We start from the raw sequence: 16965 nt of genomic DNA on the forward strand, positions 1-16965 counted from the left end.
TTCGTCCTTGGTTGTCCTTTTCGTCCTTGGTTGTCCTTTTTCGTCCTCCTTCTTTCTTTTAGTCCTCTTCCGTCTTTTTTCCTACATCTCGTCCTTTTTCGTCCTTTTCGTCCTTATGCCTACTTTTTTGTCCTTTTTCCTACTTTTCGTCCCTTTTCGTCCTTTTTCGTACTTATTTGTCCTTTTTCGTTCTTTTCCGTTCTTTTTCGTTCTTTCTTGTCTTTTTCGTCCTTTACTGTCTTTTTCGTCCTTTTTCGTTCTTTTCGTCCTCATTCGTCCTTTTTTATCCTTTTTTGTCTTTTTTCGTCCTTTTTCGTGTTTTTCATCCTTTTTCGTCCTTTTTGTCCTCTTTCGTCCTTTTCGTCCATTTTCGTTCTTTTCGTCCTTTTTTTTTCCTTTTTGTCCTTTTACGTCCTTCTTCATCCTTTTTCGTCCTTCGTCCTATTTTTTCGTCCTTTGTCCTATTTATTCGTCCTTTTTCCTGCTTTTCGTCCTTTTCGTCCTATTTCGTCCTTGGTCGTCTTTTTCGTCCTTGTTTCGTCCGTTTTCGTCATTTTTCGTTCTTTTGGTCCTTTTCCCTACTTTTCGTACAAGAAATCGAAAAACTTAAAATTTCAAAAATTGAAAAGTTAAAATATAGAAAAAAAAAGTTAAAAAATCACGAACTTAAAAAATCCAAAAACCGAAAAATCAAAAACCTGAAAAATTGAAGAACTGAAAAATCAAAAAATAGAGAAATCCAAATATCTAAAATTTAAAACGTGGAACAATTAAAATGTCGCAAAATTGAAAAATCAGGAAATCCAAACATCGAAAAATCTGAAAAATCGACAGATCGAGAAATCGATACTCCAAAATTTAAAAAACTGAAAAATTAAATATTCGGATGACTGAAAAATCGAAACATCAAAAAATTGGAAAATCGAAAAATTGAAAAGTCCAAAAGTAAAAAAATCGAGAAATAAAAAAATCCAGGAATCCAAAAATCGAAAAGTCAAAAAATGATTTTAACATTTGGGAAAAATTTTAGCAATAAAGCTGTCAGTGATCGAAAAATCGAAAAATTAAAAAAAAAACAGAGGTTGAAAAGTTCCCAAAACTGAAAAAATTGAGAAATCGAAAACTTGGAAAAATCGGGAAATCTAAAAATTAAAAAATCGAAAAATTGAAAAATAGAAATATTGAAGAACTGAAAAATCGAGAAATCGAAAAATCTAAAATTTATAACATTGAAAACGTAAAATATCGAAAAATTGTAAAATCGAAGAATCCATCTAAACATGAAAAAATCAAAAAAATTAAAATTGGAAAATATAAAATTTAAAAAACGAAAAATCGAATAATTGGATAAATGAAAAATCGAAATATGGAAAAAAATGGAAAATGGAAATTATTTTGGTCCTTTCCGTCCATTTTCGTCCTTTTTTCGTCATTTGTCGTCCTTTTTTGTCCCTTTTGGTCCTTTTTCGTCCATTTTCATCCTTTTCGTCCTTTCTTCTACTTTTCGTTTTTTTCGTCCTCTCTCGTCTTTTTCGTCCTTATTGGTCTTTTTCATCCTTTGCCGTGCTTTTTCGTCCTTTCGTCCTTTGTCCCACTTTTTCGTCCTTTTTCCTGCTTTTCGTCCTTTTTTCGTCCCTTCTTGTCCTTTTACGTCCTATTTTGTCCTTTTTCGTCCTTTTACGTCCTTCTTCGCCCTTGTCGTCCTTTGTCCCACTTTTTCGTCCCTTTTCCTGCTTTTCGTCCTTTTTTCGTCCTCTTCGTCTTTTTTCGTTCTTTTCGTCCTTTTTTGTCCCTTTTAGTCCTTTTTTACCCTTTTTCGTCTTTTTTCCTCCTTTTCGTCCTTTTTCGTCTTTTTCGTCCTTATTCGTCCTTTTCCAAATTTTCGTACTATTTCGTCCTTTGTCGTCTTTTTTCGTCCCGTTTCGTTCTCTTTCGTCTTGTTTCGTCCTTGCTTTTTGCCTACTTTTTTGTCCTTTTTTCCACTTTTTGTCCTTTGTCCTACTTTTCGTACGAGAAATCGAGAAACTTCAAATTTTAAAAATTGAAAAGTTAAAATATCGAAAAGTGCAAGGTTAAAAAATCACTAACTTAAAAAATCGAAAAACGGAAATATCAAAAACCTGAAAAATTGAAGAACTGAAAAATCAAAAAATGGAGAAATCCAAAAATCTAAAATTTTAAACGTGGAACAATTGAAAATATCGCAAAATTGAAAAATCGAGAAATCCAAACATCGAAAATTCAAAAAATTAAAATTCGAAAATCTGAAAAATCGAGAAATCGATACTCCAGAATTTGGAAAACTGAAAAATTAAAAACTCGGATAACTGAAAAATCGAAACATCAAAAATTGGAAAATCGAAAAATTGAAAAGCCCAAAAGTAAAAAAATCGAGAAATCAAAAAATCCAGGAATCCCTTCGCGCTTTCTGCTACTTTTTCGTCCTTTTTCCTGATTTTCGTCCATTTTCGTCCTTTTCGCCCCTTTTCGTCTTTTTCGTCCTTTCTGCTCCTTTTCGTTCTGTTCGTCCTTTTTTGTCCTTTTCGTTCTTTTCGTCCTTTTTTGTCTTTTTCGTCCTTTTTGTCCTTTTTCCTACTTTTCGTCCTTTTCATCCTTTGTCGTCCTTTTCGTCCTTTTTCGTCCGTTTTCATCCTCTTTCCTACTGTTCGTCCTTTGTCGTCCTTTTTGGTCCTTTGTCGTCCTTTTTGGTCCTTTGTCGTCCTTTTTCGTCCTTTGTCGTTCTTTTTCGTCCTTTTCGTCATTCTTCCTACTTTTCGTCATTCTTCCTACTTTTCGTCCTTCCTACTTTTCGTCCTTCCTACTTTTCGTCTTTGTTCGTCCTTATTCGTCCTTGTTCGCCCTTTTTCGTCCTGTTTCGTCCTTTTTCGTCCTTTGTCCTACTTTTCGTCCTTTTTCGTCCTTCGTCTTTTTCGTCCTTTTTCCTACTTTTCGTCCTTTTTCGTCTTTTTTCGTCCGTTTCGTTCTTTTTCCTACTTTTCTTCTTTTTTCATCCTATTCGTCCTGTTCGTCCTAATCCGTCCTTTTTCGTCCTTTTCCGTCCTTTTTCGTACTTTTTCATCCTCTTCGTCCGTTTTCGTTCTTTTCATCCTCTTTCGTTCTTTTCGTTCTTTTTTGTCCTTTTCGTCCTTTTTAGTTCTTTTCGTCCTTATTCGTCCTTTTTTCTCCTTTTTTGTCCTTTTTCGCCCTATTTCGTCCTTTTTCGCCCTTTTTCGTACTTTCCGTCCCTTTTCGTCCTTTTTCGTTCTTTTTCGTCCTTTTTCGTTCTTTTTGTCCGTTTTGTTCTTTGCCTACTTTTTATCCTTTTTCTTACTTTTCATCCGTTTTCGTTCTTTTTTGTCCTTTTTCGTCTTTTATCGTTCTTTTCCGTTCTTGTTCGTCCTTTTCGTCCTTTGTCGTCTTTTTTCGTCCTTGTTTCGTCCTTTTTCGTCCTTTTTCGTCCTTTTTCGTCCTTTTCGTCCTTTTTCCCACTTTTCGTCCTTATCTCTACTTTTCGTACAAGAAATCGAAAAACTTAAAAATTTCAAAAATTGAAAAGTTAAAATATCGAAAAGTGCAAAGTTAAAAAATCACGAACTTAAAAAATCGAAAAACGGAAAAATCAAAAACCTGAAAAATTGAAGAACTGAAAAATCAAAAAATCGAGAAATCCAAACATCGAAAAATCAGAAAATAAAAATTCGAAAATCTAAAATTTAAAAATCGAACATCTGAAAAATCGACAAATCGAGAAATCGATACTCCAGAATTTGGAAAACTGAAAAATTAAAAACTCGGATAACTGAAAAATCGAAACATCAAAAAATTGGAAAATCGAAAAATTGAAAAGTCCAAAAGTAAAAAAATCGAGAAATCAAAAAATCCAGGAATCTAAAAATCGAAAAGTCAAAACATCGAAATATTGAAAAATCCCTAAACTGAAAGAAATATCCAAAAAATTGAGAAATCGAAAGACCGAAAAGCAAAGTCGAAAAATCGTAAGCTTTAAAAATGGAAAAATTGAAAAATCAAAACAAATGAATATTCGAGAAATTGAAGGATTGAAGAAGTGAAAAATTGAAATTTTAAAAAGTTGAGGAATGGGAAAATAAAAAAAAAGATTACTTCAGAAATCGGAAAACTGAACTTTTTTCGTCCTTTTTGATAAATTTCCTTCTTTTCGCCCTTTTTCGTTCTTTTCGTCTTTTTTTGTCCTTTTTCGTCGTTGTTCGTCCTTCTTCCTACTTTTCCGTCATTTGTCCTACTTTTTCGTCTTTTTCCTACTTTTTCGTCCTTCTTCCTACTTGTCGTCCTTTTTCCAACTTTACGTCCTTCTTCGTCCTTTGTCGTCCTTTTCCGTCGTTTTCCGTCCTTTTGGTCCTTTTTCGTCCTTCTTCCTACTTTTTCGTCCTTTTTCGTCCTTTTTCCTACTTTTCGTACGAGAAATCGAAAAACTTCAAATTTTAAAAATTGAAAAGTTAAAATATCGAAAAGTTTAAAAATTGAGAAGTCGAAGTATAAAACAGTCGAACAATTGAAAAATCGAAAGTTTAAAAAGCGAAAAATTGGAAATCCAAAGAGTAAGAGGTCGTGAAATTGAAAAATACAGAACTCGAATAATTGAAAAATGGAGAAAAATTGAAGAATCGATAAACGTAAAAAACACAAAATTGAACAAAATATACAAAAATTGGGAAATTAAAAAACTGAAAAATTGAGAAATCAAAAAGTCAAAAAGCAAAATTAAAAAATCCAAAAATGGAAAAAGCAAAAACCTGAAAAATTGAGGAACTGAAAAATCAAAAAATCGTGTAATCCAAAAATCTAAAATTTAAAATATGGAACAATTAAAATATCGCAAAATTGAAAAATCGAGAAATCCAAACATCAAAAAATCAAAAAATTAAAATTCGAAAATTTAAAATTTAAAAAACTAAAAAATTAAAAACTCGAATAACTGAAAAATCGAAACAACAAAAAATTGGAAAGTCGAAAAATTGAGAAGCCCAAAATTAAAAAAATCGCGAAATCAAAAAATCCAGGAATGCAAACATAGAAAAGTCAAAAAATCGAAATATTGAAAAATCCCTAAACTGAAAGAAACATCAAAAAAATTGAGAAATCGAAAAACCGAAAAGCAAATTCGAAAAATCGTAAGCTTAAAAAATGGAAAAATTGAAAAATCGGAAAACTGAAAATTCAGAAACCTCAAAATTTGGAAAATCGAAAAATCGAAATATTTAAAATTCGTAAAATTGTAGAGGACAAAAATTGAGAAATCGGATCATTGTTTGCAAAAATCTTTACGTCGAAGGTAAAAACTCAACACGGATTCATAAACCATAACTGGACATTATCTATTAAATGATGAACAATGATGAATTAAGTTTGTTCACTTATAGAAAAATCGCTTAGAGTCGATATTGGCCTGAGCGCGCTCTGGCCTGTAGATCAAACAAGTTCCCAGGCGACCACAGGTCATGAAACGGTTTTATATTAAACGAATGAGCATCTAATTGGTAACATAAACACGGCTAAGTCCAGTCATTTCTATCAATTTGTTGTAATCGTTGCGGAGCGAGCGAGACGTTTTACTCAGATTTGAAAAAGTATACATCAAATTGAAAATTGTCAGCAATCCACGAACATAAACACCGATTGTTAGCGATATCTCTTCACTGTTATGATTACGGCCATTTCTGCGTCTGTTTCGAATATTTCCAAGACACATCATTCAAGTGAGTCAGTCGACCTAGAAAAAATTCTTTGTCTATGTTAACACACGTATTACGTTTATCTTTCATACTCATAAATATTTATGAAATTCATAACTATAACGTTGCGAAAAATTACCAGTGTTTGTTTTATTTTTCAATCTTTCAATGTTATGAATAATAATCAGGTCATTCTTTTTCATGGCCGTTTTATTGGCAGGGATTGGAATTGGGGCGCATTAAAAAATAGCGAATTGTTTGATTTATTTAAGATGTGTTTCGTGGAAATTTGACAAATTAATCGTCAATTGCTTTGCTAGTGTTATATGTGTTTTGTCTGGGTTTCTGGTTGAGCGGAGTGCTATTGTCTTGTTCTTAACAATAAGTTGTGCATTTACACTCCAATGAAGAAAATGTGGTAAATGATAACCAATTGATTCCATTTTATGAAAGCAGACTGTAACTCCTTCGATATCAATCAATATAATGGCACATTAGTTTGTCGCAGAAGCATTTATTTAAAAGGCCATCTTGAAAATTGGTCTATTTCAATTCATGTTGGCATGCGTTCTATCGATCCTATTGAATCATCATTTTATGATCGGTTTTTGTGTGCATGAAAACGACGGAGCATCGGTAAATTTTGCCTTTTTGCGCTCTTTCCAGGTTTAGTAAGGACGTTTTTCAAAGAGGCGGCACACTTGTAGCTCTGTTCTCGTTTGTAGTAAGCGGCACATAACTACACTTATCCAGATTAATTCTTTGTTCCGTCTTAATTTAGTGTAATTAACGCTGATCGCGATTCGAAATCTCATTGTTCTCTTTTAAAGGTCATTCCGCAGGTTGTGGCATTAACGAGCAAACAATCCAGTGGATGGAAAAAATCCAGACCGCTGGTATCGACGAAGAACCGCCTCCGTCTGCGCCGCCTCCATCCAAAGAAGCATTCCGAAAGCATAAGAAGTTCACCACTAAAGATAAAGTTCAAATCAAATCCGTCGATAATTACGAGGATAACCTCAGCAAGTATTCGAGAGAAGCGAACAAAGAGGAACACGCGAGGCACAAGAGGGCCACCCGCAGGGACGAAAACAAGAATACTTGCTCGTTGTATATTCAAACCGATCCACTTATATGGAAGCACATAAGGGAGGGATTTCCAGAGGTAAAAACTTGAGGTGGATTGCGGTAAGGAACGAAGTTTTAATGATGTTTGAAATTCATGGTGGCGAAGACGCGATTGAGTAATAACTCAATATGTGTCGTTGGGGAACTGGTTTGCGGCAAAGGCCAACGCGACGACACGCGACTTTCACCTTTCTACATGCTAAATTTTTAATTTAATTTAATTAATTTTAAATTTGCGTCTGGCAGGTGATTTTGAAAGTTTAGTCGACGTGGCGAAAAAATAACCCTCGACTCGACATTGAACGGACTAATGACACAACCATTGAAGCAAATTAATTCGGTTATTATGCTCGCCTGTCTCCGCGTATGCCGAATTAGATTCATTAAAGCAATTTCGCTGGCTTATTCGTTTCATACCGACTACTTCACAAAGAGCTAATTAACCCATGTCACCGTCTTTGCATGACTCTCTGTCTTTTTCAGAACGGGGATTCCCGCAAAGCGAGCGAACTCAACGAAAAGATCCGAGAAGAAATCCTCTCGTTAATCGCACACCACGTTACTGCTGTTAATTACATTTATAGGGATACGAGATTCGACGGAAGGAGCGAACATCGGAATATTAAATTCGAAGTTCAGAGGATTAAGGTAAATACCCGTCGGGTTTTTGAGATTTTAATTTAAAGAAAATATTAGGTTGGTACGAGTGACAGAATGGAAATGGTGTGCCGGGATTCGTTTTTTTTTTTTTTTACTCCGTATTCGCTCCAATATGTGATCGTTGTGCTGAACAGGCTTTTAGCCTCGAGTGTTTCAAAGTTGAGAGTACAGACGCACTATAACCCCTTTTAGAACCTCTCCTGACGTCTTGAGGGTGCTCGATCTTGCGACTGTTGGAATGAGGAATTTGTCGATTATTGGAAGTCGGCGTTTTTATTATAACTTCTGAAAAGTAGAGTCGTTTCGTGGAAGTACACGATTGCATGAAATAGGTATTTTTATTTATAGATAATTGTTTCGAAGAGTTCGTGTTTGTTACGGTCAGCAGACCGGCGAAAGCGACGAACGAAGTTTACCGAGAGGAAATTTTTCTGCAATACGGCACTCGAGATTTTATTGCAAAAAAGTTATCAAATAAATTTCCACCATATAAGCTGAAGGTTAACACGGCATAAAACAGGGATATCACGATATTATGTTCCAGTTTTTTTCTGGTGTGTTAAATCGATGGAAATAATATGCAGGTGTCCCCAGAGATATATGAAGAAAATAACCGCGTCGTAATATTTCACCGGGAATAATGGATCGGGTACTAAATTGAGTGCCGTCGTTTCAATGCGTAATTTAAAAAAAATGTAGCGTGTTCTATTTATAAATAGGGTGGATTTTTTTTTTCTTTTTCGGGGTAAAAGATGCTGCAGTCCGCAGAATATCTTGTATAAGATCACGATTGATTTTTCTTGTCCACCGTATTTCCTAAAGTTTAATCTCTGGTTTTGAATGGTGACCTGTTTTCTATTCTGTGTGGGTTTTATATTGCAGATTCTGGTAGCGATCACGTTTATGTTTTATTTCTCAGTACACAAAATGTTATGCTCGCGATAAAAGTCATTGAGGGGCATAATCGGGCGTAATAACGGTGTATATTACATAATTTCAAATACTGCTAGCTTAAAGCGCTCATTACCGCACTGGCTGCTTCCGATCAAAAGTGCTCAGTAGGCAGTACACTTTTCATAAATCGTAACATCTTGAATGTGAAAAGTAGGTCTGCCGTTCCGTTTGTTTGTCGTTTGAACATCAACACGCTATATTTTTGGAATTAGTATATCGAGATCTACGTCCCTGAATTTTTTCAGAATTTTTAGACAACTTTTGTAAAAGTGAAATTTTTCCAATGGTCCCCCTTCTTCAAATTTTTGCCAAAATTTGACATTTTCGAAACTTAACTAAATACATTTTCTTGTAGATTTCGAGCTCTAGAACTCATTTCCGGTCTCGTTTTTTGATAACTCCAACGGTTTTTCCAGAATCGACTATTGAAATATCGGAATTTTTAGAAATTTCCAAAAATCCGCATTTCGTACCGATTCTTTCTAAGATGTTGCTCCGTGACCATCGACACGCTATATTTTTTGGATCAGCATTACGAAATCTACGTCCCTGAATTTTTTCAGAATTTTTAGACAACTTTTGTAAAAGTGAAATTTTTCCAATGGTCCCCCCTTCTTCAAATTTTTGCCAAAATTTGACATTTTCGAAACTTTACTAAATACATTTTCTTGTAGACTTCGAGTTCTAGAACTCATTTCCGGTCTCGTTTTTTTGATAACTCCAACGGTTTTACCGGAATCGATTGTTGAAATATCGGAATTTTTAGAAATATCCAAAAATTCGCATTTCGGACCGATTCTTTCTAAAATATTGGTCCGTGACCATCGACGCGCTATATTTTTGGAATCAGCATGTCGAGATCTCCGTCCCTGAATTTTTTCAGAATTTTCAGACAACTTTTGTAAAAGTGAAATTTTTCCAATTGTCCCCCCTTCTTCAAATTTCGGCCAAATTTTGACATTTTCGAAACTCAACTAAATACATTTTCTTGTAGATTTCGAGCTCTAAAACTCATTTCTGGTTTCGTTTCTTTGATAGCTGCAACCGTTTTTCCGGAATCGATGGCTGAAATATCGAAATTTTTAGAAATCTTCAAAAATTCACAGATCGTACAGATTTTTTCGAAAATGTTGCTCGGTGACCATCAACACGCTATATTTTTGGAATCAGCATGTCGAGACTTACTTCCCTGAATTTTTTCTAAATTTTTAGACAAATTTTTTAAAAATAAAATTTTTCCAATGGTCCCCCCTTCTTCAAATTTCAGCCAAATTTGGACATTTTCGAAACTTAACTAAATACGTTTTCTTGTAGATTTCAAGCTCTAGAACTCGTTTCTGCTTTCGTTTCTTTGATAGCTGCAACCGTTTTTCCGGAATCGATGGCTGAAATATCGAAATTTTTAGAAGTTTTCAAAAATTCGCTTTTTGTACCAATTCTTTCGAAAATGTTGCTCCGTGATCATCAACACGCCATATTTTTGGAAACAGCATGTCGAGATCTACGTCCCTGAATTGTTTCAGAATTTTTAGACAACTTTCTAAAAGTGAAATTTTTCCAATGGTCCCCCCTTCTTCAAACTTCGGCCAAATTTTGACATTTTCGAAACTCAACTAAAAACATTTTCTTGTAGATTTCGAGCTCTAAAACCCATTTCTGGTTTCGTTTCTTTGATAGCTGCAACCGTTTTTCCGGAATCGATGGCTGAAATATCGAATTTTTTTAGAAATTTCCAAAAATCCGCATTTCGTATCGATTCTTTCGAAAATGTTGCTCCGTGAACATCGACACGCTATATTTCTTGAATCAACATTACGAAATCTACATCCCTGAATTTTTTCAGAATTTTTAGACAACTTTTGTAAAAGTGAAATTTTTCCAATGGTCCCCCCTTCTTCAAATTTTTTCCAAAATTTGACATTTTCGAAACTTAACTTAATACACTTTCTTGTCGATTTCCAATTCTAGAAATTATTTCCGGTCTCGTTTTTATGATAACTTCAACGGTTTTTCCGGAATCGACTGTTGAAATATCGGAATTTTTAGAAATTTCCAAAAATTCGCATTTCGGGCCGATTCTTTCTAAAATGTTGCTCCGTGACCATCGACACGCTATATTTTTTGAATCAGCATTACGAAATCTACATCCTTGAATTTTTTCAGGATTTTTAGACAACTTTTGTAAAAGTGAAATTTTTCCAATGGTCTGCCCTTCTTAAAATTTTTGCCAAAATTTGACATTTTCGAAACTCAACTAAATACACTTTCTTGTAGATTTCGAGCTCTAGAACTCATTTCCGGTCTCGTTTTTTTGATAACTCCAACGGTTTTTCCGGAATCGACTGTTGAAATATCGGAATTTTTAGAAATTTCCAAAAATCCGCATTTCGTGCCGATTCTTTCTAAAATGTTGCTCCGTGACCATCGACCCGCTATATTTTTGGAATCAACATGTCCAGATCTGCGTCCTTGAATTTTTTCAGAATTTTTAGACAACTTTTGTAAAAGTGAAATTTTTCCAACGGTCCCCCCTTCTTCAAATTTTTGCCAAAATTTGACATATTCGAAACTTAACTAAATACATTTTCTTGTAGATTTCGAGCTCTAGAACTCATTTCCGGTCTCGTTTTTTTGATAACTCCAACGGTTTTTCCAGAATCGACTGTTGAAATATCGAAATTTTTTAGAACTTTCCAAAAATCCGCATTTCGTATCGATTCTTTCGAAAATGTTGCTCCGTGACCATCGACACGCTATGTTTTTTGAATCAGCATTACGAAATCTACATCCCTGAATTTTTTCAGAATTTTTAGACAACTTTTTTATAAGTGAAATGTTTCCAATTGTCTTCTTCCCTTCTTCAAATTTTTGCCAAAATTTGACATTTTCGAAACTTAACTAAATACACTTTCTTGTAGATTTCGAGCTCTAGAACTCATTTCCGGTCTCGTTTTTTTGATAACTCCAACGGTTTTTCCGGAATCGACTGTTGAAATATCGGAATTTTTCGAAATTTCCAAAAATTCGCATTTCGTACCGATTCTTTCGAAAATGTTGCTCCGTGACCATAAACACTATATATTTTTAAAATCAGCATGTCGAGATCTACATCCCTGAATTTTTTCTGAATTTTTAGACAACTTTTGTAAAAGCGAAATTTTTCCAATAGTCCCCCCTTCTTCAAAATTTTGCCAAAATTTGACATATTCGAAACTTAACTAAAAACATTTTCTGGTAGATTTCCAGCTCTAGAACTCATTTCCGGTCTCGTTTTTTTGATAACTCCAACGGTTTTTCAAGAATCGACCGTTGAAATTTCGAAATTTTTAGAAATTTCCAAAAATTCGCATTTCGTATCGATTCTCTTTAAAATGTTGCTCCGTGACCATCAACACGCTATATTTTTTGAATTAGCATTACGAAATCTACATCCCTAAATTTTTTCAGAATTTTTAGACAACTTTTGTAAAAGTGAGATTTTTCCAATGGTCCCCCCTTCTAAAAATTTTTGCCAAAATTTGACATTTTCGAAACTTAACTAAACACATTTTCTTGTAGATTTCGAGCTCTAGAACTCATTTCCGGTGTCGTTTTTTTGATAACTCCAACGGTTTTTCCGGAATCGACTGTTGAAATATCGGAATTTTTAGAAATTTCCAAAAATTCGCATTTCGTACCGATTCTTTCTAAAATATTGCTCCGTGACCATCGACACGCTATATTTTTGAAATCAGCATGTCCAGATCTACGTCCCTGAATTTTTTCAGAATTTTTAGACAACTTTTGTAAAAGTGAGATTTTTCCAATGGTCCCCCCTTCTTCAAATTTCGGACAAATTTTGACATTTTCGAAACTTAACTAAAGACATTTTCTTGTAGATTTCAAGCTCTAGAACTCATTTCCGGACTCGTTTTTTTGATAACTCCAACGGTTTTTCCAGAATCGACTGTTGAAATATCGGAATTTTTCGAAATTTCCAAAAATCCGCATTTCGTACCGATTCTTTCTAAAATGTTGCTCCGTGACCATCGACACGCTATATTTTATGAATCAGCATTATGAAATCTACATCCGTGAATTTTTTCAGAATTTTTAGAAAACTTTTGTAAAAGTGAAATTGTTCCAATGGTCCCCCCTTCTTCAAATCTTTGCCAAAATTTGACATTTTCAAAACTTAACTAAATACATTTTCTTGTAGATTTCGAGCTCTAGAACTCATTTCCGGTCTCGTTTTTTTGATAACTCGAACTGTTTTTCCGGAATCGACTGTTGAAGTATCGGAGTTTTTCGAAATTTCCAAAAATCCTCATTTCGTACCGATTCTTTCTAAAATGTTGCTCCGTTACCATCGATACGCTATATTTTTGGAATTAGCATGTCGAGATCTACGTCCCTGAATTTTTTCAGAATTTTTAGAAAACTTTTGTAAAAGTCAATTTTTCCAATGGTCCCCCCTTCTTAAAATTTTTGCCAAAATTTGACATTTTCGAAACTTAACTAAATACATTTTCTTGTGGATTTCGAACTCTAGAACTCATTTCCGGTCTCGTTTTTTTGATAACTCCAACGGTTTTTCCAGAATCGACTGTTGAAATATCGGAATTTTTCGAAATTTCCAAAAATCCGCATTTCGTACCGATTCTTTCTAAAATGTTGCTCCGTGACCATCGACACGCTATATTTTATGAATCAGCATTATGAAATCTACATCCGTGAATTTTTTCAGAATTTTTAGAAAACTTTTGTAAAAGTGAAATTGTTCCAATGGTCCCCCCTTCTTCAAATCTTTGCCAAAATTTGACATTTTCAAAACTTAACTAAATGCATTTTCTTGCAGATTTCGAGCTCTAGAACTCATTTCTGGTTTCGTTTCTTTGATAGCTGCCACCGTTTTTGTAAAATCGATCATTGAAATATCGAAATTTTTAGAAATTCGCAAAAATTCAAATTTCGTACCGATTCGTTCGAAAATGTTGCTCCGTGACCATCAACACGCTATATTTTTGGAATCAGCATGTCGAGATCTACGTCCCTGAATTTTTTCAGAATTTTTAGTCAACTTTTGTAAAAGTGAAATTGTTACAATAGTCCCCCCTTCTTAAAATTTTTGCGAAATTTCGACATTTTCGAAACTTAACTAAATACTTTTTCTTGTAGATTTCGAACTCTAGAACGCATTTCCGGTCTCGTTTTTTTGATAACTCCAACGGTTTTTCCGGAATCGACTGTTGAAATATCGGAATTTTTAAAAATTTCCAAAAATCCGCATTTCGTACCGATTCTTTCTAAAATGTTGCTCCGTGACCGTCAACACGCTTTATTTTTGGAATCAGCATCACGAAATCTACGTCCCTGAATTTTTTCAGATTTTTTTGACAACTTTTGTAAAAGTAAAATTTTTCCAATGGTCCCCCCCTTCTTCAAATTTTTGCCAAAATTTGACAATTTCGAAACTTAACTAAATACATTTTCTTGTAGATTTCGAGCTCTAGAACTCACTTCCGGGCTCGTTTCTTCGATAACTGCAGCCGTTTTTCCGTAATCGGTTGTCGAAATATCGGAATTTTTAGAAATTCGCAAAAATTCAAATTTCGTACCAATTATTTCGAAAATGTTGCTCCGTGACCATCAACATGCCATATTTTTGGAATCAGCGTATCGAGATCTACGTCCCTGAATTTTTTCACAATTTTTAGACAACTTTTGTAAAAGTGAAATTTTTCCAATGGTCTTCTTAAAATTTTTGCTAAAATTTGACATTTTCGAAATTTAACTAAATACATTTTCTTGTAGATTTCGAGCTCTAGAACTCATTTCCGGTCTCGTTTTTTTGATAACTCAAACGGTTTTTCCAGAATCGACTGTTGAAATATCGAAATTTTTTTGAAATTTCCAAAAATCCGCATTTCGTATCGATTCTTTCGAAAATGTTGCTCCGTGACCATCGACACGCTATGTTTTTTGAATCAGCATTACGAAATCTACATCCCTGAATTTTTTCAGAATTTTTAGACAAGTTTTGTAAAAGTGAAATTTTTCCAATGGTCCCCCCTTCTTCAAATTTTTGCCAAAATTTGACATTTTCGAAACTTGTCTAAATGCATTTTCTTGCAGATTTCGAGCTCTAGAACTCATTTCTGGTTTCGTTTCTTGGATAACTGCAACCGTTTTCCCGGAATGGATGGCTGAAATATCGAAATTTTTAGAAATTCACAAAAATCCGCATTTCGTATCCATTCTCTCGAAAATGTTATTCCGTGACCATCAACACCCTATATTTTTGAAATCAGCATGTCGAGATCTACGTCCCTGAATTTTTTCAGAATTTTTAGAAAACTTTTGTAAAAGTGAAATTTTTCCAATGGTCCCCCTTCTTCAAATTTTTGCCAAAATTTGACATTTTCGAAACTTAACTAAATACATTTTCTTGTAGATTTCTAACTCTAGAACTCATTTCCGGTCTCGTTCTTTTGATAACTCCAACGGTTTTTCCAGAATCGACTGTTGAAATATCGGAATTTTTAGAAATTTCCAAAAATCCGCATATCGTACGGATTCTTTCAAAAATGTTGCTCCGTGACCATCAACACGCTATATTTTTGGAATCAGCATGTCGAGATCTACGTCCCTCATTTTTTTCAGAATTTTTAGACAACTTTTTTAAAAGTGAAATTTTTCCAATGGTCCCCCCTTCTTCAAATTTCGGTCAAATTTTGACATTTTCGAAACTCAACTAACTACATTTTCTTGTAGATTTCTAACTCTAGAACTCATTTCCGGTCTCGTTTTTTTGATAACTGCAACGGTTTTTCCAGAATCGACTGTTGAAATATCGGAATTTTTCGAAATTTCCAAAAATCCGCATTTCGTACCGATTCTTTCTAAAATGTTGCTCCGTGACCATCGACACGCTATATTTTCGGAATCAGCATGTCGAGATCTACGTCCTTAATTTTTTTCACAATTTTTAGACAACTTTTTTAAAAGTAAAATTTTTCCAATTGTCTTCAAATTTTTGCCAAAATTTGACATTTTCGAAACTTAACTAAATACATTTTCTTGTAGATTTCGAGCCCTAGAACTCATTTCCGGTCTCGTTTTTTTGATAACTCCAACGGTTTTTCCAGAATCGACTGTTGAAATATTGGAATTTTTCGAAATTTCCAAACATCCACGTTTCGTACCGATTCTTTCGAAAATGTTGCTCCGTGACCATCGACACGCTATATTTTTTGAATCAGCATTATGAAATGTACATCCCTGAATTTTTTCAGAATTTTTAGACAACTTTTGTAAAAGTAAAATTTTTCCAATGGTCCCCCCTTCTTCAAATTTTTGCCAAAATTTGACATTTTCGAAACTTAACTAAATACATTTTCTTGCAGATTTCTAACTCTAGAACTCATTTCCGGTCTCGTTTCTTCGATAATGGCAGCCGTTTTTCCGTAATCGACTGTTGAAATATCGGAATTTTTAGAAATTTCCAAGAATTCGCATTTCGGGCCGATTCTTTCTAAAATGTTGCTCCGTGACCATCAACACGCTATATTTTTGGAATCAGGTTGTCGAGATCTACGACCCTGAATTTTTTCACAATTTTTAGACAACTTTTTTAAAAGTGTCATTTTTCCAATGATCTTCAAATTTCGGCCAATTTTGACATTTTCGAAACTCAACTGAATACATTTTATGTAGATTTCGAGCTCTGGAACTCACTCCCGGCGTAGCTTTTTTGATAACTCAAACCGTTTTTCCAGAATCGACCGTTGATATATCGAAAATTTTTAGAAATCTAAAAAAAATCGCGTTTCGTACCGATTCTTTCGAAACTCCACTCTTACTTCTTAGAATTGTTTATGTATTATAGATTCTCTGGTTTCGTCTTTGCAGTATCTACGCCCAGATTACCCGAAATATTAGCTATAATGCAATTTAATTAACGAAGATCTAATTATGCGCCATATCTCAGCGTTAATTAACATTACAGCTTTACACCTTTTGCTAATAACAGCCGCCGCACTTCGCAGCCACTCTCGAAACACTCGCGCCTCCCCAAGCCACCTTTCACCACTCTTCTCCATTTCCAGATCGACGACGACTCGCTGTGCAACTGCACCCACCACCGCACGACTCCATGCAGCGAGATGAACCAATTCTGTCTCGAAAACATCGACGTCAGCAACTTCCTCAACATCCACTCCTTGGGCAACCACGAGGACTTCTGTCTCGCGTACGTTTTTACTTACAGGGACTTCACCGGTGGAACTTTGGGCTTGGCTTGGGTCGCTAGCGCGTCTGGCGCTTCAGGGGGGATTTGCGAGCGGTACAAAACCTACACGGAGACAATCGGGGGGATGTACCAATCCACGAAGCGCTCCTTAAACACAGGAATCATCACTTTCGTCAATTACAACAGCAGAGTGCCTCCGAAGGTGTCGCAACTGACTTTAGCGCACGAAATCGGCCACAATTTTGGCTCTCCGGTAAGTTTTGGTTGATTTGTGTGTGAGGA

The 16965-nt window shown here is 34.7% G+C and overlaps 1 protein-coding gene across 3 annotated transcripts in view; it reads left to right on the forward strand.

Moving 5' to 3' along the window:
• Positions 1 to 16965, forward strand: part of Kuz (kuzbanian) — a 148606-nt gene that overhangs the window by 109401 nt on the left and 22240 nt on the right. For all 3 annotated transcript variants that reach the window (XM_064050296.1, XM_064050297.1, XM_064050298.1), the window contains exons 5-7: positions 6542 to 6876; positions 7323 to 7487; positions 16541 to 16936. In XM_064050296.1, the coding sequence (XP_063906366.1) occupies positions 6542 to 6876; positions 7323 to 7487; positions 16541 to 16936 (896 nt within the window). The remainder of the gene's footprint in view (positions 1 to 6541; positions 6877 to 7322; positions 7488 to 16540; positions 16937 to 16965) is intronic.

This window comes from Zophobas morio, unplaced genomic scaffold (assembly GCF_036711695.1).
Source record: "Zophobas morio isolate AGI-343-1 ecotype UQ-CSIRO unplaced genomic scaffold, CSIRO_AGI_Zmor_V1 ptg000008l, whole genome shotgun sequence".
NCBI classification, from domain to species: domain Eukaryota; kingdom Metazoa; phylum Arthropoda; class Insecta; order Coleoptera; family Tenebrionidae; genus Zophobas; species Zophobas morio.